General features: G+C 36.2%; 2 protein-coding genes across 16 annotated transcripts in view; one reads left to right on the forward strand and one right to left on the reverse strand.

Moving 5' to 3' along the window:
- Window positions 1–2,326, forward strand: part of PKD2L2 (polycystin 2 like 2, transient receptor potential cation channel) — a 40,361-nt gene extending 38,035 nt beyond the window's left edge. For both annotated transcript variants that reach the window (XM_077768707.1, XM_077768708.1), the window contains one exon: window positions 2,276–2,326. The gene's annotated coding sequence lies outside the window, so the exon portion shown is untranslated. The remainder of the gene's footprint in view (window positions 1–2,275) is intronic.
- The window catches only part of FAM13B (family with sequence similarity 13 member B), a 78,025-nt gene continuing 53,926 nt past the window's right edge, over window positions 463–24,561 (reverse strand). For 4 of the 14 annotated variants that reach the window (XM_077768702.1, XM_077768696.1, XM_077768699.1 and 1 more), the window contains 14 exons: window positions 23,157–23,221; window positions 20,948–20,996; window positions 20,404–20,554; window positions 17,625–17,690; window positions 16,033–16,243; window positions 14,842–14,971; window positions 13,915–13,996; window positions 11,994–12,223; window positions 9,568–9,651; window positions 9,240–9,335; window positions 6,178–6,261; window positions 5,919–6,094; window positions 3,954–4,055; window positions 463–2,829 (listed from right to left, as the gene is read on the reverse strand). In XM_077768702.1, the coding sequence (XP_077624828.1) occupies window positions 2,706–2,829; window positions 3,954–4,055; window positions 5,919–6,094; window positions 6,178–6,261; window positions 9,240–9,335; window positions 9,568–9,651; window positions 11,994–12,223; window positions 13,915–13,996; window positions 14,842–14,971; window positions 16,033–16,243; window positions 17,625–17,690; window positions 20,404–20,554; window positions 20,948–20,996; window positions 23,157–23,221 (1,650 nt within the window). In that variant the 3' untranslated portion in view covers window positions 463–2,705. The remainder of the gene's footprint in view (window positions 2,830–3,953; window positions 4,056–5,918; window positions 6,095–6,177; window positions 6,262–9,239; window positions 9,336–9,567; window positions 9,652–11,993; window positions 12,224–13,914; window positions 13,997–14,841; window positions 14,972–16,032; window positions 16,244–17,624; window positions 17,691–20,403; window positions 20,555–20,947; window positions 20,997–23,156; window positions 23,222–24,561) is intronic. The other 10 variants (XM_077768704.1, XM_077768698.1, XM_077768693.1 and 7 more) reach the window with 4 other exon arrangements.

A 24,561-nucleotide genomic window follows, 5' to 3' on the forward strand; every position in this document is an offset into this window, starting at 1 on the left:
CGCGGTTCGTGGGTTCGAGCCCCGTGTCGGGCTCTGTGCTGACTGCCAGCTCAGAGCCTGGAGCCTGTTTCAGTCTGTGCCTCCCTCTCTCTCTGACCCTCCCCTGCTCATGCTCTCTCTCTCTGTCTCTCCTAGAAATAAACAAAACATTAAAAAAAATTAAAAAAAAAAAAAAAAAAGAAACTGTACCAAGTATGCTTAACAGAATGATTCATTCCAACAAGAAATGCTGACTGTTCTCTCTGCATCTTCTAGGCTTCCACAGGGCAGTTAGCAACACAGCCTTCCCTAGTCTTACCACTCCCCAGAGCTGTAGCCAGCCAAGTGGTTTAGTAACCATGTTGTCCCCCTGTGGTCCCTGGATGATGTAATTCAAACAAAGCCCAAGAACAGTAATGCAAGGAAACATTTGACGTCTTGATTTTTTTGTTAACATCTAGTAAAAACAAAATACATTTACAATGACTTAGAACATTCAAGTTCTTTTATTACAAAAGTCTATACAATGAAGTGCCAGACACAGCAATGCAATTATATTGGTGGTCATATATATCTATATATTATTTGTATATAGATATACAGTTTTTACTTGTACCAAAGTAAAACTTATCACAAACTGCCTAGTTCTACCATGTACTGCTCAACTATGACAAATACTGTCACATAGCCTTAAGTGCTGCCATGCTACTTTTATCTATTCTACTTGCAGCCAAATGTTAACAGTGAATAACCAACACCATGAAGCAGCTATTAATTCTAAAATGAAACCAGTCAGGCCATGGACTTATAAAAATATGGTACTCATATAGATTTAGCATTATAAAGAAGGAATATATTATTTAAAACATTTAAATAGTGCATATGGACATTTTTGCATGTGGTATATAAAACATTCATATAAAACAATAAACAGTGCACATCAAATTAGATGTTTGGATACACTCCTGTCTGGAGACTGAAAGAAATAAATGCACACTGCATGCTGGATTCAAATCAAAGTGATACTTGTTTTGGCATTTTCAATCTCATTTTTCTAGGTATACGTTATAAACAACCTAGGCATACCAAAAGGAAACCACACAAAAAGGGCTGGATTTAGTGCTTTATTCCTCAAAACTACATGTTCACCACCAACGAACATTCCCTCCCCCCCAAAAAGGCATTGCACACATAGGTGAAATGTGAAACACTAGAAACACTACTTATTATCAAGCTACTTCATGTGCTTACTATGTAATAGTGCCGCAAGTCAGAGGTTCGTGCTTCCCTCACTTTTATTAAAGAATGTTGCAGAAGTCCATCTTTACATGGAACTGTTAATATTAGCTAGTTAAGAAAATCATGCATGAGTCAAGCATGCAAAACATGGGCACAAAGTGAGACACTCATCAATCCAAAAAAGCACCAAGAAAAAAATTAACACTTAGATTAAGCCTGACCAGAATATGCTGTTACTACTGTTAGCCCAAATAAAGTCATCATTCTGTGAAATGAGCAGAATGATACCAGAAGAGTACTTGAAGGAAAGCCATGCAAAGCCAAAGAACAAAAGATCAGCTTAGAGTATATGACAAGGGGCATACCACTAGACATCTTTGAACACCACTACATGGTTGCTTTAAACAGGATGTGAATGAGCAAAAGTGGTCCTGTTAGCGGATGTTTTCTTCATGGATTCTGCTGTTTGAGAAAAAAATAATGCGACACCCTGAAGGTACATGTAATAAAAATGCAGTGGTATAGCCCTTGTTAAGAACACATTTGATTCAGGCATAATGACTCTTTTACCAACTTAGGCCCATCTGATTGAACACACAAAGCTGAGCACCATCAGGGTTCCTACATAGACATGGCTATTTTCTCACATTATCTGGAGGTGGGTGGGGGAAAAAATACAGGATGTGATGCAGACAAATCACATCATCACCAGCTAATAAAGAGTAACTGAGGAAACAAACAGTAATTTATGTCCCATAGGCAACATGTGAAATGATTCAGTTTCTGTGTGTGATGTGTGGTGTGTATGTTCACTATACTAAGAAACAAGGTCACTTTTTGGTCTACCCTCTGTTATCTTCATCCAGGAGCTGAGTGACCAATGAATTGCAAAATTTTGCTAACATATTACCTGTGAGAAAGTGTCACTTTGGAAATTAAACAGAAATGTGTTCCACAGAAGGACTTGAAATTTCAGTTGAGTTTGGTTTTCTAAGAAAACAAAGGACACAGTTGCATATGTGCACATTTATAGGCTTTTTTTTTCTCAAATTTTCAGTCATTCTGTAAGAAAAAGGCAACCGAAGAATCAATGTGAAGATGTTCCTCTCAATTTTCTTCAGTAATTAAAAAAATAATAATAATAATAATAAAGCTGGTAACAACAAAAAGCTTGTATCTCCAAAGTTCTTGAAGTTGAAAGAATAAAGTACTAGTCTTTTGCTAACAGGATATATCTGTAGTACAAAACAATGAAGAAAACTGATGTTTGCTAAAGGTGGAGAGGACAGTCTGTGGTTAATATGGAAAACCACGCTCCCTACAGAGGGTCTACTTACCCTCCCATCATTCTCTAGTGGCACCAAAACCAAGTACAAAGTGATACTTTCTGAGTGCCTGACAAAATGAACTCAAGTATCAGCCAAGTACACACGATGATAGCTTCAGGGAATACAACTGATTTTTATGATGTTTTCAAGGAGCATATTTTATATGGATTTTGAAGAATCTTGTTTGCTGATAAGCACTTCAAGAAGCCTAAGTTTGGCTTTAATTTTCTTGTACTCCCTATACTCCTCAAGCACTGGAACACGATCCTCTTTCTGGGCGTTCCTAGGGGAAAAAAAAAAAAATGTAATATTCTGGAGATTATCTGAAAAATAAAGTCCCAGAAGTTGTTCTAATGTGAGACACGATGTTATCAAATATAAATACAAATAAAAAACTGCTCTTGCAAGAAAAAAGACTACTGGACTAATTCCCCCATCCCCGAGGAACATTCCTAAAATACTGCTATGTTTGATGAATTTCTCTATTGACAGATTCAATGATGCTATACTTTATCAATGATCATTGCAGAGAACTAGGAAGTAGCCAAATACTTGTTTTCTCACTGTATATTGATGACCCAATGCAATTCAGTTTTATCTCTAGGTAAAGCATCTAAGTATAATTATAAGCAAAGTTTTCTTCCATTAAGAGGAAGAATAAGAAGGCACATGAAAAAATGCATTCTTATAGGTTTTTTTTTTTAACCATTTTTGCCAATTACTTAGATGATTCTTAAAGTAAACACAGTTTGGAATTTGTAATATACCAACTGGCTTGGTAAGACCACTCAGTTACATACATGGAAAAACTTTTCTGAGGTCTGAGACAACCCTCATTTCTGCCACCATCTGAACTAGAATGTATTTTTCTTATTTTAAAGAGTTCCAATGAGTCACCTGTGGCCCAGTTAGATAAAAACACACGCTATACTGTATTCTAGGAGCCACACTATTGACTGGCACCCTGTTGCACAACCTGGAAATGGGAAGCCTGGAATGGCCCAACATGCAGCCTAAGCAGCCATGGTCTTATTAGTGTAGGGGTCCACACTAGCTGAGAATGCCATTCATGTTATAGGACCCTTTCTAAAAGGAAAAACGTTTTGTTTCACAAACACTGACAAAAGGGCAAGGATGTAGAATTAAAAACACAATATAACTGCCACTCAACCAAGCTTGCCTCAGACAACTGTGAAATATTTTGTCAAATACTGTTCTGTCTAGCTCTTTTTCTTTCCATTAATAGCAGGACTTCCAAGTAAAAAGGAATGTTTTCTACTTTTATTTTCAATGGTAACATCCTTACGTGCACAATTTATTTCTATTCCTATACATTCCTTTAATTTACATATGAGCGCTTATAAGTTTAAGGAGAAGGAAGACTCAATTTTGTGATGTTCAACAAACCTTCCATTCTGTTGATAAAATGCTTCTTCAAATTCCCGTAATGTTTTACGTAGTTTCTTCTTTTCAGCTCTGGCTTTCCAAAGTTGTTCAAGTAATTCAGGCCTGAAATTTAAATGGAAAGAAAACATTACTGCAAGAGCATTGTGACTCTCTGCAGGGGTTCAAACCTTGGCTGCAAACTAAAGTCAGCTAAGGAACACTTAGAATATAACAATGCCTAAGCTATAGCCCAGAGCAGCTAAATGGGAATAGCTGCAGGTAGGGCTCTGCATCAATATTTTATTTTTTAATGTTTATTTCTTTACTTTGAGAGAGAGAGAGAGAGAGAGTGAGAGCGAGAGAGAGAGGGAGAGAGAGAATATCCAAGCAGGCTCTGTGCTGTCAGTGTAGAGCCCAATGTGGGGCTCAATCCCACAAACTGTGAGATAATGACCTGAGCCGAAATTAACAGTGGGACCCTTAATTGACTGAGTCGTATTTAATACATCAGTATTTAAAAAAAAAATTGGGGGGCACCTAGGTGGCTCAGTCGGTTAAGCATCCAACTTCTGCTCAGATCATGATTTCACGGTTTGTGTGTTCGAGCCCCGTGTTGGGCTCTGTGCTGAATGGCAGCTCAGAGCCTGGAGCCTGCTTCAGATTCTGTATCTCCCTCTCTGTCTGACCCTCCCCTGCTCATGCTATATATCTCTCTCTCAGAAATAAATAAAAACATTTTAAAAAAAATTTTTTTTTAAATCTTTTCTCGAGGTGATCTTAAAGTGAAGCCACTCCTACTGTGGAAAACAATATGGAGATTGCTCAAAAAAATTAAAAAAAGAAGTTACCATATGATCGAGTAATTCCACTACGGGGTATTTGTCAAAAGAAAACAAAAACATTAATATGAAAACATATATGCACCCTTATGTTTTCTGCACTATTAATTACAATAGCCAAGATATGGAAGCAATCCAAGTTTCCCATCAGTAGAGGAATGGATAAAGATGATGTGGTGTACATAAATACACACACAATATGGAATATTACTTGGCCATAAAAAGGAGATTTTGCCATTTGCAACAACATGGATGAAACTAATGGGTATAATGCTAAATGAATTAAGTCAGAGAGATGAAGACAAATCCTCTATGATTTACTTATATGTGGAATCTAAAAAAAAAAAAAAATGAACAGGGGTGCCTGGGTGGCTCAGTCAGTTAAGTGTCCAACTTCAGCTCAGGTCATGATCTCACAGTTTGTGAGTTCAAGCCCCACATGGAGCTCTGTGTTGCCTGCCCAGAGCCAGGAGCCTGCTTCAGAGTCTCTCTCTGCCCCCTCCCACTCACACGCTCACTCTCAAAAATAAACAAACATGAAAAAGATTTTTAAAAATTAAAAAACAAAATGAACAAATAATAAAAGTCTCATTAATACAGAGAACAAACTGGGTGGCTGTGATGGAGGGAGCACGGTGGGGAGACAAGTAAAATAGGTGAAGAGAAGTTTAATGAGGCAAACTTCCAGTTGTAAAATATGTCACAGCAATAAAAAGTATAGCCCAGGGAATATAGTCAATAATACTATGAGCATCGAGTAACATGTACAACTGTCAAATCAATATGCTGTATACCTACCTGAAACTAATATAACATGTTAGTTATACTTCAATTAAAAAAAAAAAAGTGAAGCCAGGGCTGAAAAGCACCGTTATACACTGTATCAGGGAAGAAGCTGACAGAGAAGGAACCAAACTCTCAGCTGATTCCTGCACTGTTATGAAGCAAATGTAGGATTTTAGTTTCTTTAGTTTTTAAAACACACTAATCTGTAATAAACAAAATGTGAATGACAACATGGATTTTTAAATCACTCTAAAAAGGGTCTGTCTCTTGAGCACTACATTAATTCCCTCCAACTGCTTGTTTATTCAACATTTACACTAGCATGTAAATTTTATTACATAAATAGGTTAAAATCACAAACCCGCAAACATACATAGAAGCTGCTCGAGTACTTGACAATCGGAGATCCAGAGCCAGTTTTTCTTGATTTTCTTCAATATCAGATTCAGAGTTTTCCAATGAAGACTGTGCCTGTACAGCAGTTTTCAAGATATCAGTTAGCTCAGAGGACAGAGCAACACCATCTTCCTCTTCTTCCTAAAAAGTTATCAAACAGGTAATCAAACAGGCCATGACTCTCAACTTTTTCTTTAAGAAGAATGAATTCTCTTAAGGATTACCTTGATTTCTTCAAAAAAATGGGCAGTTTCTCCTTCTATGATTGGTTGTAACATCTGACCCCTTCGCTTGGTAGATGGAGATCCCTTTAACAATCAAGATATAAATGGTTTAAGTATTTAAAGCATTCAAGGAAGCTTCATTCATTATGAAACAGATATTCAACTTTATCTTCAAAATCTTCATCATATGAAATAAACTTTTTAGGAATTCCTTAGTAAATTTCCTTATGGTTACGTTTTCTTGTTATGTATGCACAAGAGTGCTAAATGATCGTTTATGTCTGGATATTCTAAAAGGGCTCACTCAAATATTTTTTAAAAAAGAAAGTATTACATGCAATTTTATTTGAAGCACTTGCCTTTTTAACAATAGCTGTCAACTTTTTGGTCTTAGGACCTTTAAATTCCTTTTTAAAAAATTAACAGCTTCATTCAGATATAATCCACATACCATAAAATTCACTCCCTTAAAGTGTACAATTTAGGGGTTTTTAGTATATTCACAAAGTTGTGCAACTATCAACACTAATTCCAGAATAGTTCATCACCTCAAAAAGAAACTTTGTACCTATTAGCTATTAACCCATTGGCCTTCTCCCCCTACCTTGGCAAACACTAATCTACTTTGTCTCTATGGGCTGGTCTATTCTAGGTATTTCACATAGATGGAATCATGTAATATGTGTCCTTTTCTATTTGGCTTCTCTCACTTAGCGTAATGTTTTCAAGGTTTACCCATGCTGTAGCATGTATCAGTACTTTCATTTTCCCTTTTAATGGCTAACATTCCATTATATGGATATACCACAATATGTTTATCTATCAGGTGCTGTACATATGGATTTTTCCTACATTTTAGCCATTATGAATGATGCTGTCTGAACATTTGTGTACAAGTTTTCGTGCAGACACATTTTCAATTCTCTGAGGCATATACCTAGAAGGAGAACTGCTACGTCGGATGGTAACTCTGTTTAACCTTTTGAGGAACAGCCAAACTAGTTATCAAAGTGGCTCACCATTTAACATTTCATCAGGAGTGTGTAAGCATTTCAATTACTCCACATCCTTGTCAATATAGTTATCTTTTCTCATTGAAGCCATACTAGTAGGTATGTGGTTTATTGCATTTCCTAATAACTAATGATGCTGAACATCTTTTCATGTGCTTAATGGCCATTTACAGACCTCTGGAAAAATGTTTATTTAAATCCTATGCCTACTTTTTAATTAGGTTATTCAGCCTTTTATTATTAAACCGTAAGAGTTCTTTATGTATTCTGGATATCAGACCCTTACCAGATACATGATTTACAATTCTGTGAGTTGTCTTCTCACTTTAAAATGTCCTTTGATGCACAAAAATTTTTAAAAATTTTGATGAGGTCCAACTTATTTTTTTGACAGTGTTTTTCCTGTCATATCCAAGAAAACCTGGCCTAATTTAAAATCACAAAGATTCAAAGATTTATTCTTCTATTTCCTATGACTTTTATAGTTTTAGCTCTTACAGTTAGGTCAATGAACCATTCTGAGTTTAAATTTTGTGTGAGATAAGGGTCTATGTTCATCTTTTTTTTTTGCATGTGAATACTCAATGGTCTCAGCATTATTTGTTGAAAAACTTATTCTTTCCTATCAAATTGTCTTGGCTTAACTTTTATACTTCAAATTTCTCTGTATGACAGTCATATTTAGGAGTCCATAAGGTCTAGTAATGCTTCCTATAGCTTACATTTATTAAAAACAAACCTATCAAATTCTCCAACGGTTTTCATAAAGAAATTCAAAGACTATCTGAATTTGAATTATGAAAATGTCACTGACACACAGAATGCCTTGTAATCAAAGAATAAGATGTGTATTAAATAAACTGTCTTATGTGCAAAAAAATATGAACTATACAGGATTCCTTGTTCAAAGAAAACTTATTTTTTCTAAATGAAACAGTGTTGGGATGAGCAAGTAAAGAAAAGCAGCCATAAAAAGAATCCATTTATATGGGAGTTAAATAAAAAATGCTCAGAAAGCCAATGTGAGCCTTCTAATAATGAGTAGTCAAAGCCTGAAAAAAAAAAAACCCACGCAAGAGGCCATCAATCTAAAAATGACCTTGCGTGCCTAAGTAAACCATGGGCTCCAATGAAGTAATTCCTACAAGATGGTTCAAAATGGGCTACATGCAGTTTTCTATTTGAGCCTGAAAGAAATCTAGAGTCGTACCATCTGTTAATTTGGGGACAGCAATTAACTTATATGTAAGTATTATTTGTTTTTCTCTAAAAACATACACCAATGTGAATAAGCATTACTTTAATACTTTTTCATTAAAAAAGATGAAATTGAAAAAGATCAGTTTATTAGACTGTACAATTAAGTCAACATCAAAATAACAGCCATCACAAAACTAACGTGTTTTCAAACACATAAATTTAAATTAAAAGAAACTTGGCCAGGATTTGAANATTCAGTTAAGTGTTCAACTCTTGATTTCAGCTCAGGTAATGGTTATGAGATCGAGTCCTATGTTGCATCAGGCGCTGTGCTACATATGAAGTCTGTTCAAGATTCTCTTTCTTCCTCTCCCTTTGCTTCTTCCCCACTTGCACTTGGAAGGGGAAGGGAAAGGGGAAGGGAGAAAGAAAGGAGAGAAAGAGAGAGAGAGAGAGGGAGGGAGGGAGGGAAGGAAAGAAAGGAAAAAAGAGAGGAAGGAAGAGGAGGAAGGAAGAGGAAGGAAGGAATCTTTTTTTTTTTAATTCCACAGGCAGATAACCCTGAGTGTATCACTCGTTAGCCCCAGTTTCATCATGTGTGAAATGAGGCTATTATCTGCTACCTGTTTTGACTTGTTAGGATTTAATGACATCCACACAGCAGTTTTACAAGTGCCTGTGAGATGACAGGTACACAGTGACTGTCTCCTAAGAGCAGTAACCTCACCTTACATATACAATTATTGCTACTTTAGGTATGTATTTCTCCAATATGCCACCATGATAGTATTTTTAATAGGGTAAGCCTTGGTAAAATGAACTTATTAAAGCTTTGTGTGTTTTACTCACAAGAACAGGAGTGATGCTAGCTCTTGTCAGCATCTGTTTTACAAGTCTGTATCTCTCATAGAGAGGTTTCACAATGTGCCTTTCTTCCCTGGTCACCTAAAGCAAGGAAAATGGCAATTACCTAGTCATCAGAAATTTTAAATGTCCAACGCATTAAGCAGCATGACTTTCACCCAATTTTTAAGAAGTTATTTAAAAAAAATAGGCAACCTCATGAATGCAGGAAACAGTGCTCTATAAAACAGCTCTGAAGGTGTGGGCCACAAAGAAGATTCATGATCTTTTTTAAGATGGAAAATCAAATGTTTTTAGCAAGAGAGACATTTACCGGCCTTCCATGTTGACTTTCATAGTAAAGAAGACTTTTTTGGAGAGAAGTTTTCTCTTCTATCAAATGATCTTTTGTCATTTTCTAAAATTTAAAAGAAAAAAAAAAACACTCTCACCGGCACCATCATGATTTTCATCATCCCCACAACATAAATAATTAGGGTAAAAGGGCAGCCAATCACCACACCAACCTAGAATAGTAAAAACACAGCCTTTCCTGGGGTACCTGGCTGGTTCAGTCTGTTAGTATGCAGCTCTTGATCTTGGGGTTGTGAGTTTGAGCCTCACAGTGCGCATAAAGATTACTTAAAAAAAATTTTTATGAAAGAATACAGCCTTTCCTTACAGATTTGCAGACATTTTTCAGTTTCCTACAGAATGTGGTCTTCTAATAAGAAGGTACCAACCCTCTTTGGTGGCTTATTTGTATTTTATTTAAATAAATTATGAATACTGGCTTAGTGACCTTGGATAAATTAAATTCTTTTTGTCCAATATTCTAATCTGTAAAATGGGGATACTAGACTCTACCTCATAGGGCTCTAATGAGGACTAAATGAGTTAATATGTTACAAAGGTATTTATAATAGTACACACAAAATATGCCTATTGTTTTATTTAATTTTGCCATTTTTTATTGGCATTATTAACTATCATTTTGTATATACCCACAAAACGCAAACACACAACAGCACAGATCTAATAATCTAGCATTTCTAGTAAACTATTAAGAAAATCTGGTAGCACATGGGGCGCCTCGGTGGCTCAGTCAGTTGAGTGTCCGACCTCGGCTGAGGTCATGATCTCACAGCTCTTGGGTTCCAGTCCTGCATGTGGCTCTGGGCTGACAGCTAGCTCAGAGCCTGGAGCCTGTTTCGGACTCTGCGTCTCTCTCTCTCTCTCTGACCCACCCTTGCTCATGCTGTCTCTAAGAAATAAAACATTAAAAAAAAAGAAAGAAAAAAAATCTAGCAGCACAGTGGACAGATGTTGAAAAACTGAAACACTGCCAAATTTGTGACCTAGACTTCTACTCTATGAGCTCAGCTTCCCTTACTAGATGACATTTTCTTTATACTGCAATACTCATCTCCTATCTTTTAGTACTCTAAGTTGTAGAGGAGGAAGAACATCCCAAATTTATTTGCCCATAGAACCTTCCCACTTTGTTCCACAGGACCACGTTTTAACATTCAAATGAACCAATGTTTCACAGAACACCCTTTTGAACACTAGATCGAAAAAACTCCCTACTTAGTCCCAGGGTTAGATAATCAATCTATGTTTCTCACTGGAGCGGGAGAGAGGTTAAAAAAAAAAAAAAAATCACTGGATAGTATCCTCCTATAACTAATACATTAGATTATGTACATCCAGTAGAGTGACAGCTAGGGATAGCCTATGAAACACTGTGATTTCAACCTCAAGCTAGCATGTTAAACCTAAGACAATGAGTTAAACCTAATCCAATCAAAATCATCTCTAGAAAAATGGGGGGGTAGAGGGGACAGGAGGTTGGCTGATCTAACACAAAACTGAAAATAAAGAAAAGTGGAGGGAGGGAAGTGATTAAAAATTCTGATCCAGCCCTGTTCAAGGAAGACAAATATTTCAATTATGAGAGAGGTGTACTCTGTTGTCAAGACAGGAATGAGTGTCAAGATCAGGGCTCATCATTGCCTGGTCAAGAGTTCACCTGAGATCAATTCTGTATTCTCCCAGCAAACCTCATCTGATAAGTAATTTGGAGTGCCAATATGCTCTGACCAGGACTGTCCTAGGAATAGGCTTTATTGAGTTATGGCTCTTCAAAAACAATTTATTTATTTAATCCCCACAATCACATTGTGTTAGTACTTTAATGGACATAATTATATCCATATAAGTCATAGGACTGCTGAAATGACATGGGGCAAAATGCAAATAACAGACTGAGTCAGGACCTGGCAAAAGCTAAGAATTCAATACAAGTAACTATTACGACATGAGGCCAAGATTCAATCTCAGTTATGTATATGCTCTTTACACATACATCTTGCCAACTGTCTCCAATATAAATAAACAAATTAGCATTCTCATTTTTTAAGTTTTACTTTTTTTTAAGTTCTTATTTCTGAGTAGTCGCTTCTCCCAACGTAAGGCTCAAACTCACTCCCAAGCCCCTGAAAGAGTCTCATGTTCTACCAACCAAGCCAGCCAAGTGCCCCTTAGTTTTACTATTGTGACTCAGTCGCAGAATGACTGGACACTTTTGGTGTGGAGGTAAAAACATGTTTATCTGCAAACTTGGGGGAGCAGCCTCAGACCAGTAAGAATACCTACATATTTCTATACCACTGGGGTAATTTCTATGTCACTGGGGTAATTATTTTGTTTCAGGGACTCTAAAGGCTAGTCTGGGCAAAAAGCATAGCTCAAGATTACTTTGATATCTTCTGGTAGACACCTCTCAACACGCTTTTCTTTCAGTCTTTTCAGAATAAGTTCAAGTGTTGCTTCCTTAGATGGCTTCTTCTCCTTCTGAATAACCCTGGACTCGTCTTCATTCTCTTCATCTTCATGGTCTAGAGAAGAGCCGAAGCTTTTTGGAAGAGTGTTACTACGTGGGCGTGTCTGAGGTACAAATTCTCCATCAGAGCTTTTGTGTTTTGCATCTACATTTCAGAACCAAGAGGACAAGTCAGTAATATTGACTTTGCTAAAGATGCAAAAGAGTAATAAGCAAGATATGCAACAGGAAAGTAGACATTAACAGCACAGAGGCTCAGGTATTTCAAGGTTATATGAAATATTTAAATTCTACAGATAGCAAGCTATACCATTCATTCTTGCAATTATTACTAGAAAACCTACCATAAAGAAGGATTCTGATAAGCATCGGTGATATAGTAGTAAACAAAGAGATATGTCCCTGTTTTCATGGAGCATACATTCAAGGAAGTAAAAACAAAACCAAGTAACCAGATCCATAAAATAATTTCAAAGAGTGCTAAGTGCTATAAAGATGAGAATAGGGGATGATGTCACAGTGCTAAAAGGAAATGTGGTTTGGGGGAAGAGCAACTATATTGAATGGACTGATAAAGAAGGAATTTCTGATATGGTGACATCCTAGTTGAACATGGAAGCAGCAGCAGCTAACCTAGCATAGAATATTTAGGGGAAGAACATTCCTCCCCAACTGAGACAACAGCCAATGCAAAGGCCCTGAGGCACGGCATGTTTAAGGAACAGAAAATATGAGTAGAATGTGATAAAATGGCCTAAGGGCACAGTATGCAAGGTCTTGAAAGCCATGGTAAGATGTTTATTGTAACTGAAGAGTGGAAGCCCACTGAGAGGGAAGAGGGAAGCCCATCTGAAGATAACAGAGTTTTTTAAAAGATAATTCTGGCTCCTATGCAGAGAATGAACTGTAATGCAATACAAGTTGAAGAAAATTGGAAAATTAGTTAAGAGACTAATGCTTGTCAATTTAATACACCTGTTAGTAACACATTCAAGGTAATGATTTTCACTGATGGTTGGAAACTAGCATTAAACAAGGAAATACTTAATAAAATTGTATGGGAAAACGCTGAAGAGGTAAAAGAACTTATTTTAACCACAGGAGTATTAACTCAATGACAACAGGGACACTATCTTAATGCTATAGGCTCATATGTCTAAAAACTTTGGTAAAGATAATAAAAATTTTGTTGAATAAATTCAAATGAATACACCAAAATGTGATGCTCCAGATTATAAACCTATACTTGGTCCATATTAAGAATTACTAAAAAGCATGCTGACTAAACATCCACAAAGTAAATATAACTTAGCAACTGCTATACTGGGCCAACACCCAGTAACACAGACTTAGTTTTTAATTAAAGAAGACTTACAATTTTTACTCTCTACAGTACAAACAGTTCATTATGATAGTCTTTGATTAAATACCCATCAACAATTCTTAATGAAATACCTACCAAAATTCAAAACTGCTTAATATTTGAAATATATTTCAGATAAAAATGAAAATATCACCTATGAACATATAATCTACGGCCCCTTGCAAAAAACTATCACTAACCAGAAACACCAGAAAGACATTTGGCAGAATACAGAACTACAACTTTGCCCATACTAAGAGAAGAACAAAAGGAAACTTTTATTTTTGCCAGTGTCTCAGATTTTAAATTATTAAAAATTATATATAACCATAATTCTCACAGAATATAATTATCATTAATGTGTCATAGAACTATCAGTTCAAATAATTTTCATGTGATGAGAATACTATAATAATGAGAATTTAAAATGCTATTTAAATGCAAACATATTGTAAAAATGATCTATTTTCTACCTTTAATTTGCTTCCGCAGTTTGGTAAGCTCTGTCATCCATTTTAATACCTTTGGATTGGCCGCAATATCACTGTAGGAGGGCTGAAAAATTAAGGAACACTGACACCTATGTAGTAAGCAGTAATTGTTCATTTATGCCCAAATAATATTTTACAGTTCCTATAGCAGAGAGTTCACCCAGTCCTTGCTTCATCTTACCTTATTTGATGTAGACACAATGGGATATCAACTAAAGCTCTCAGAGCAGGGTCTAGCAACTGACAAAAGCCAGATTTAAATATGGGTATTCTGACTCCAAGTAGAGGATTCTTTTCACTTCATATGTTCTAATTATTAATCTTTCCCCTTCCCTCTCACTCCCTAGCTTTCCCCCTGCTCCCCTTTCTACTTGTGGTTTTGAGGAAGCAGAAATAGCATTAACATGGTCTGTCAATGTAAAAACTTTCCTTTAAAAATTATGCAAGCTTGGGGTGCCTGGGTAGCGAAGTAGGTTAAGCGTACACCTCTTGTTCTCGTCTCAGGTCATGGTCTCACAGTTCATGAGTTCTAGTCTCACATCAGCCTCTGCACTGATGATGCAGAGGCTGCTTAGGATTCTGTCTCTCCTTCTCTCTGCTTCTCCCTGGCTTGTCCCTCTCCTCCATCTCAAAGTAAATAAATAAATAAATATTTTAATAAAAGTAGTTTTTGATTAAAAAAATTATACACGCTTTTTTGCTAATGGAAATCTAAAGATGCAATGATAAGAATACTGGCCTGGATATGAGGCGGCTAAAGATCTATATAATCTCAGTTCTACATGATCACTATTTCTCTGCACATCTCAACTTCATTATCTAAGCAAAGAGATGGACTAATGCTCCCCCCAAGAACCTCCTCCTAGTTCTAATAGATCTAACAAACCCTAGACAATGCTACAAATTTACCTTGCTATTTCTTTCCCTTTCAAACTGTTCCTCAAATTGTCTAATTTTTTTCTGAAGTTTCTTGACCAACTGATACGGTGTTCTATCTTCTCTTTTTTCATCTTTCGAACTGAAAGATGATCTTCGAATCCTGAATTAAAACAAGAGGCAAATACTCTGTTAGTTCAAGTTATTATAGATGGCAGTTACAGTTCTCATAGAGGTCATGTCAATATATAAAAATATCAAATTTCTATGAGAGGTACACCTGAAACTAAGATTTTTCATTTTATTTTTAAGTAATTTCTATACCCAAAATGGGGCTCAAACCTACAACCCTGAGATGAAGAGTTGCATGCTCTACTGCCTGAGCCATCCAGGCACCCTTGAAATTAGAATATTAATATTGTAGGTCAATTTTATTTCAATAAAAAATAAAGAGGGGCGCCTGGATGGCTCAGTCAGTTGAGCATCCGACTCTTGATTTCAGCTCAGGTCATGTTAATAAGATCAAGCCATATGTCAGGCTCTGCACTGACAGGGATTCTCTTTCTTCCTCTCTCTCTTGCTCACTCTGTCAAAATAGATGACTACACTTAAAAAATAAAAAATATTAAAAAATTAACCAGTTGAAAATTGTTATCAACACTATTATCTCTTATTACTCTGATATAACATAATACCATTTCCAGGAAGCAAATCTTCAAAGTAACAATGAAGAACAGGTAATAAAAAAAAAAAACAACACTTCCACGACCACAACATCAGTAATGCAAGCACTGCTGAAAACAATCTGTTATCACTCTAAAGTTGTTTGGACAAAGGCAGAAAAGAAACAAAGATGCCTAGCATCTCAGAGTTCATTTTGTGTTCAAACAGCAAAGGAAAGGTTTTGACATTCAGAATCCAGAATTTCATTTCGACAATAAAAACCTTAGGGGATAGTGAGCTCTACAAGCTGTTTCCCCTCCAGAGTTTTGTACTTTAGTCATAAGTGAAAAAACGAGTATGTACACTCTGAGGAAATGTCTATTAGAGCAAACCCCTGCACCTCAATGAACTCAGAATTTAGGGGGCCCTTCCCAAAAATTACAAAAATGTTTTTCATGATACAGGGGGAAAAGCTGTGAAATGTAAAGTCTAGAAGATTAAATCTTTCAAAGGACCTGGTGACATAATAGGAATGACCTCTAATAAGTAAAAATAATGTACCTAGTAAAAGAAAGTGCCTTAGATGAGGAATCCAATGTTTCTGGGTCATGAAGGAAACGCTGGCTTTGCCCAAAATCTAAACTACGGTGTGATAATACTGGAGGACAGTCCTCTTCCAGGAGGTGATGATTCATTCTTCCAGCTTGTGGAGAGAGCTGAGCTTCTCCAGAGTCGGAGTCTTCCTGCCAAGACTTAAAAGCAGGAAATGGCTCTGTAAAACAAACACAAAGAATAGTACCATGGGTCTCTTGGCTCCACATGGAAAAAAGTCACACAACTATCAGCTATGTTGTCTTTAAATATCATATCAGATCATTATGTAGTGGCTCGTAATTATATTCTTTTTATAAAAAAATAAAAAAACAAGTGATACAGGTTCTTCATAAAGCCTATTATAGTCTATAATTTTTGAAGCTTCATTTTTCTTTTTTAGCTCAAGAGTTCTATTTTCACAGGACTTATACCTTAAATTTCTAAACCCAGGCACAAAGCAAGAAAGGACACTGTCAAGCTCTTTAAAGTTATATTAGTTATTATTTTTCAAGTGCTGTTTTAGAAACAGTAAATAGCTGCCAGGTGAATATACTATTCTTCACAGTCAAGTGACTATGTTAAAAGTAGAAGCCATTCCCCATACTATTTATAAGGCTCACCAAATGGAGCTCTCTGACCCCAAAAGAATTCTTAACATTTCCAAATGAGGAGCTAACTAATCTCACAGCACCCGGCCACTGGCATTAAATTGTGGTTATTTTCTATTACAGGATACCTATGTTTAATATATATCTTAATAATTAAACACCCAACAGTATTATCAACAAAATTTATCAGCACTAATCCTTAAGCACATTTACCTCACTGAAGTTATCCTCTCTGACCTCAAATGAAACCACATTGTATTAAATGTCTGCACACATAAGGTTTGATTACATACAGAACATGTACAAATAAACATACGATCCACAAATATACTCCAAATACAAAAATATAAGTATCACTGAAGTCCAAAAGGGAGAAAACCTTTTCTATCTGCACATTAACTTTATTTAAAACTACAATTTAAAATTCTGATGTATCACCATTAACAAGAGCAAAAATGAGTTTTTTAAGTATTTTTGGATGCAAAGATGGCTTGACAGTGTCAAAATTCAATACCGTTGTTTTTTCTTCACACAAGTGAAGAAAATAACTTTAGTAATTTAGTCCAACTTTATATATTAGCAATATAAAGCATTACATTTTTTTCCAGGGTAATGAGGACATAATTTAGTTTGTTTTTAAAGCCCAGATCAATCTGATAACTAAAAATTGGGTACAAAGCGTGCAACCCCACAACAAACCCAGCAATAAAGTGATTTTCAAAGCAACCCTTGTACCTGCTCCCCCGCAAATAACTGGTAATAAGCATTTAATGAGAAATCTCCTGTTATAAGAAAAGAGAGAAGTAACAAAAACAAATTTTTCTGGGTATCCTTTTTAACCCAGAACAGTTTTCCTAATATATGGGGACAGCAGGAGAAGGGCTCATAAAAAGGCAAACAAAGTGAACCATAAAAAGGCAAAAAAACTAAACTATGGTGAACCATACTTACCCTCCCCATCTCTCTGCAGATGCATTGTTTTGAAATCAATGAGGGGAAAAGTGATAGGGCATGACGCTAATAAAATGGAAAAAATGGCAAAAAATACTAAAGTGAACACACAGCACAGTCAGAACAAACCATACACATAACTAACACAAAGCCAAAGATACCAAAAACATTTCCCTAAAACCAGTTAGGCATTCTGCTCAAAAACTTTATTCAAAGAAATTGCTACTAACCAAACTTTAAAAACAAACACAAACATATATTTCCATTTCAGCAAGCAAGGCAAAAAAATCAAAGTATGCTATTTTATTAAAACTCAAACATAAAATTGAAGAAATGGAAACTCTTAACCAAGTACTGTTTGAAGCTTTTCAGTATAATTGGTTTGACAGAAAAATACCTCCCTTAGTTTGCTCTTTGAAAAGATCTTACTTGACTTTCATTCAAGAGTTAGCAGGAGAGAATCTGAAGGAAAGATATTGTCCACTTTCACTGAAAGCCAACACCCTTTGAATGGCTGCTACAAATTCATACCGGCGGTAGACCTGTGCTACCTGCTTGCCAACTGCTGCATTCTGTTGACCATCCCTCGAACAATACAAAAAACAAAACCCACACACTAAGGTAGGTCTCTGATTCCAAGGTATCTAGGGTCTAAGGTAATTTGGTGTCTTAAGGAAATCTTTCATTAGAATATCCTAATTCCTAGATATAGAAAATCAATCTTTGTATTAGTAACAAAGTTGAAAGCAAAAACAAGGTCTGCTAACAGCCACTCTTTCAAGCACATGCAAGGTTCATGGCTGGGTTCACTCAAGGTCTACTACCATTGGCTCTCTGAAAGTCATTGTCTCCTATTCCTGGAAAAGCCAGCAGGAGGCATATGTGGATTTGTCACAGTTGTTGAGCCAGGTTTGTAACAGGGCAGCTGAGGCACTGAAAATGAGTAACTACAGTTACTTTCCCTACCACACAAGTTTTAAGGGGTGGATTCTGACAGGGAAACTGTGAGCCCAGCATTAAGTTCTTGTTAGGTAAGTCTCCAGAAAGCTGAAGCTGAACACAGAAAATTCTGTCTCTTTACACAACGGAAATCAACTGCTCTGCTATGTTTATAAAACTTATGATCAGGACCCCCAGGCCAAAGATTATAAAGGGCTATTTATCTGCATTCTCCAAAATGGAGAAGCATCAGGCCTCTGTCAGAATCTAAGCCTTGTCTTTCAGAGACTCCTTTCCTATTATGGGTCCAGAGATGCTCTGTTAGTACCACTTCTTTACAGTGACTATGCCAAAATAGATAGATGAAAAGGGCATGTGATCTTTACTGCCTTTAAGATGGCAACATATTCCCAAATTCTAGGGAGCGTCTTCATAAATTCCAAACATCCTAATAACCCAGAACAAAGCAAATGAGAGACAACTTCCTGATTTAGTCTAAGTTAAGACACATAGTATGCCACTGGGCATGCCAAACATCTGAAATAATAAATAAATAAATAAATAAATAAATAAATAAATAAATAAATAAATAAATAAATAAATAAATAAAAGGAGGGGGTGGAGAGACAGCAGTAAAGATTGGCACAGACAATGACCTGGCTGGGCTTTTAAAAAATTGGCTACACCTTAAAAATAAACTCCAATTGTGAACAAACGAACATACTTGAGGTGGCAAAAGAAGCCTGTGGTATTAGCACTGCAGTTCTTGTTATTGCCACTGTATGTCATCAGCTAACTTGCCAAAGGTGAAAAATCAAGGGACCTTCATCCAAGTGAACAAATAAGTAACTTGAAGATTCCTCAGTTGTCTCAACATCCCTATCTAAGAAGGTGTATGATCCTGGACTCCTAGATCCAAATTTGTTGCTGGCTTCCATTCCCCCACCCCAACATTTTATTTGAAAGTTTACAAACAGACAGCAAAGTTGAAAAAATTTTACAGTCAACAACTGTACACCAATCATCTAGATTCTACTACTAACATTTACTATACTTGCTTTATAACATTTATCCATCCCATTAACTATCTCATTTTTTTCACCAATTTCAAAGTACACTGTAGGTAATGATATACTTCCCCCATGAACACTTCAGCATGCAAATCATTCACTGGAGTTCAATATTTATTTAGGTTTTGCATTTCTGATTTAAAAAAAACTTATATCCAGTGAAATACAAGTTTTAAGAGTACATTTGCTGAGTTCTAACAAATAAATATACACCTGTGGCTTGTTTTTTAAATTTAACCATTTTCTCCTTCGTAAAAACTGATAGGATTCTGTCCCCATACTTTCATAACCTAATACACAGATGCAAGGTTATGGGACAATATTTGCTTAGAAACACCTCTGAATATCATTTTGGAAAAAGTATTCCTGATGAACAAAGAGAAAAGGTAGCTACCTATAAGGCTTCTGTTTACAAAGCGGTGAGATCGATCCCCAAGCCCTAACATAAGATTTCCAAAACTAGAAGACAGAACCTGGTTTAACAGTTAATGAAAGCCTATACTGGGAAATTTTGTTTTTTCAATCAGTTTTAACTTCATCTTCAAAGCTCATGAATCAGATAAGAATTTCTACTTCATATAAGACAGTCATCAAACAATCTCATTAGTGCATCCGAGTAGCAACACTCACTCACTCCTCTTATATGAAAGAGAGAACAGAAAGTCAAAATGAATAAGGTTGTCCAGAAAAGAGCAGTAGTCTCATGATTGCTTTAAGTAATTTCAGTTACAAATAAAATTATCAAGAAAATAATGTGTGGCTGAAATTACCTTCCCATTTATCACCATCAGAAACATTCTTCAGATCTAAATGTGGAATTTGGGTTACACATGCTGCTTCCCCTTGAACACCAACACTTAGACCTCCTGGCACTTCTGATTCAGTGTTGGCATTCAAATCACATATCTTGCTACTAGAATCCTGTATTTTAAAATAAAGAATACATTTCACAAAAACAAAACTTTTATCACTCAGCTTAAAAACAAGCAGCATACATCCTTGTATGGTCTCCATCGGTCTACTGTGCCTATATACTCAGTGGTCCCACTCCTACCCTCTGAACTATTTGCATATATACACCTGCAGTTTGATAATATGTACTACTGGAAGACAAAGTTTAGATCCCAAATTCAGGAAAGTGTTTTCATAACTAAGTTTCTTATGACTAAAAGCCACTACTTAACTGTAAAATATTTGGTAAAGAGAATCTACACTTATAAACCTATTCAATCCAGGAGTTAAAGGCCAAATGTAATAATTGGTAGATTAAACCCAGTCAAAATTTTAAGAACCAAAAGAAAAAAAGTAACTTACCAGAATCCGGTGTGACAATGTATCACTGTCATATGACACATATTCTTTCCTAAAAATACAATACAGTTATTAGTCTTTTAAGAATAAGTAGATGACTATCATTGCATATTTCTTACCTAGATTCCTCTCTTCTCCATAGACTTAGCATTTACAATGTGAGAGAAGAAAATGACAACTGGACATATGTCCATTCTTTGGAGCCCTATATCTGAAAATCACACACTACTGAAAAGATCCACAGAATTACTTCAGGTTTAGAAAAAATAAGTAATATCTGCCATCCTCCCACACAACCACCCCTCAAAAGAAAACATTTTAAAAGGAAAAATTAAATCTACAATAGAAATCAAAAGGGTTGAATGTATAATGGAAAAGATTTTATAAAGTAAAAACTAGTTTTAATGGAACAGCTTTATTATGCCCCACTCTGGGACTTTTTTTTTTCCTTTTGAAGAAGACTTTTTTAAAGGTATAGCTATGGTCCTATTTATTTTTTTAAGATCCTGTGTTTTCAATCTGATTGTGTTCTATGACAATCAAAACAAGACTACTACTTCTAGACCTCTCCTTCCTCAAAACATAATGGTAACATGTAAAATAGAAATTTAAAATTTCAATTCACCTTTTATTCTCCTATAAAAATGAACCCCTATTTCAACAAGTATTAGAGCAAGCTATCACAAATGATCTCTACCTATTTGACCAGTCAACAGAGCATCTAATCTCATAATAGGTTAAAAGTTGTCCCCAAGGATATGGTTATAATTTACAATGGTACAGAGAGATGCTGCTTCTACCCTTCCATAACAGTATACCCAGAAGACAGGTCTTGATCTAACTACTGCAAGTCATCTCCTCATATAAATAATTACCATATTCTTGCTGAGCACGAAGTGACCTAAATTCCCTGACAAGCTCAAAGGCAAGCTTCCTGTGATTGGAGTGGGAGCAAATGATGGAATGAGCTACATTCTACCTTAAGACTACAAAAGACCCAATCACCTTAATTTGAAAAACATAAGTGTTAAACATGCAAAATGTAATCCATCTAACCAAGGAATTCTTTGGATCTAAAAACAAGTTTGCTAACCTATACACAAGTTGAAGAGGAAAGATCTTTTCCAAAAAGATTGAGTCCTCACTAAATGGATCCTTATTGTTCTACCAAATCCAGATGTCATCATTCTGGGGATGCCTGTTAATGCTGTTAATCTTATATCTTCAGCCCATAGCTCCAATACTCCCTGGGCTGGAAGAGGATCATTCCTGCCTCCTGAAAGGAAGCACAAGGAACTGCTGTAAGCAGGAAATCTGTGGACCTTCAGAGTATGGAGACACTCCAGAGACATGGCTCCAAAGAATTTACTTACCCTCAGAGTACAGGTTTCCTATTCACAGGTAAGAGAGACAATGGCATCAACACAAGTTTACCCTTGCAAACAAGCATATAACCAAATCAGTAATGCTGTTTGAGCATCCTCAGTATTTACAATCTAGTCTGTGTTCATTACAGATGTGTTTTCGGAATATCAAATCATCTTTCCTCAGAAATTTTTAACACATTTCTTGGCAACATCTCAAGGAATCAGAAAAAGGATAACAAGACCAAAACCCACTCAATGACTTAACACATTCTAGAAAGTTTCTACTCAAAAGGACTGTATCTATCAAGTATCTATGGAGATGACATATGGCTAAAATACTCATTGCCTCAGGTATCTCCCTCCCATTTTTGCTGGCCAAGGAGGTAAATAAACACAAACTGCCTAAGACTGTATTACACTGAGACACACCAAGGAGGAGCTGGAAGGGAAGAAAACCAACCTGTACAAATGTGTTAAGGCAAATATACTATAATCTTTCAGCTAGTTATCCACAGTTCTACACCTATGAATTAACTTACTAAAAGGTGTGTTCAGAATACCAATAAATTTCCAATTGTTCTACGAATCAACTGAAAGTATTAACTGTCTCCAAGAAGGCTGTGTTCTTCCCTGCATATTTTCCAAGTTATAACTAATGTCTGTCTGAACCTGCAGCCTCTCTGAATATTTATGAATATTCTTCATGCTTACCATTAAAATAAGAAGTTAGTTTTTTAGATTATCAAAAATGTTGATAGATTTATGTAAAAATTTCACCCCCAAATGCATAAATGGCTTCAATTCTCAAAATGACCAATTAATTAGTAATGAGAGTAAATGCTTACCCCTCTAGACAGCCATCTTCACTGTCACCATGGTCACTGCATGGCTCTAACAGTATACCTACAGGCTGACAAAAAGAATACCATGCTGTATTAATGTAGCTCACAAAACTCTTATCTGAGAGGCAATTTCCAATCTAAATTGTATTAGTTTATAAGTTAGTCAAAAGCGCCCCCCCTTTTTAATTTTTTTTTTAAACATTTATCTATTTTTGAGAGAGAGAGAGACAGACAGACAGACAGAGTAAGTGAGTAACTGGGGAAGGCCAGACACAGAATCTGTAACAGGCTCCAAACTCCGAAATGTAAGCACAGAGCCTGATGCGGGGCTTGAACTCATAAGAGCAATATCATGACCTAGGTTGAAGTCGGACACTTAACCAAGTGAGCCACCCAGGCACCTCTAATTCTTTATAATGGTCTTTAGGTACTGACATTCTCTTTTTACAGAGAATAATTTATCTTTCTCAAAACTTCAGAGGGGCACCTGGGTGGCTTAGTCATTGGACATCCGACTTTGGCTCAGGTCATGATCTCACAGTTCATGGGTTTCAGCCTCCCGTTGGGCTCTGTGCTGACAGCCAGCTCAGAGCCTAGAGCCTGCTTCGGATTCTTTGTCTCCCTCTCTCTCTGACCCTCCCCTCCCCACGCTGCCTCTCTCTCTCAGAAATAAATAAAACACTAAAAAAAAATTAAAAGAATTAAAAAAAACAGCAACACTTCAGGGATGTGTGTGTGTGTGTGTGTGTAAAATGGAGACCCTGCATTTTCATTACACTATTGATATGTAATGATATGTAATGATCACATTACTATGATTATGATAGTAATAGAGGTACTGCTATTACTATCACATTCCTTTTCCTTCCTTAGAATTCTTTCCTACAAAAAGCATAGCTTTATTATCCCACCTCCCAGCTGCTGCTTCTCTTTCCTCCCAGCCACAAACGTGTTAAGTTGGTAACTTCCTAGCAGGTAAAAGAGGAATCATTTGGTTCACCACATCCCTTTATTATATACATTTGAAATAACAACTATAAACCTCAGAAACACATGAGAACACTCCCTCTATTTTCTAATGAGTCTAAGGATGCCATCCTATTCCTGTTCCTTCCCTGAACAGATACTTACTGAGTCTAATACAAATATCCTGTGCATTACTACAAATTATGTAAACTTTTCGGTGTTTTTGATAATCACCTAAAATCAACATATGGTTCAATTCTTTTTTTTTTACAAATAGTTTATTGTCAAGTTGGTTTCCATATAACACCCAGTGCTCATCCCCACAAGTGTCCTCCGCCATGCCCATCTCCCCCCCCACCTCCACACCCATCAGTCCTCCAGTTTGTTCTCAGCATTCAAGAGTCTCTCATGGTTTGCCTCTCTCCCCCTCCCCCATTACTTC

The sequence above is a fragment of the Crocuta crocuta genome, unplaced genomic scaffold, assembly GCF_008692635.1.
Source record: "Crocuta crocuta isolate KB4526 unplaced genomic scaffold, BGI_CrCroc_1.0 scaffold64, whole genome shotgun sequence".
Classification (NCBI taxonomy): Eukaryota; Metazoa; Chordata; class Mammalia; order Carnivora; family Hyaenidae; genus Crocuta; species Crocuta crocuta.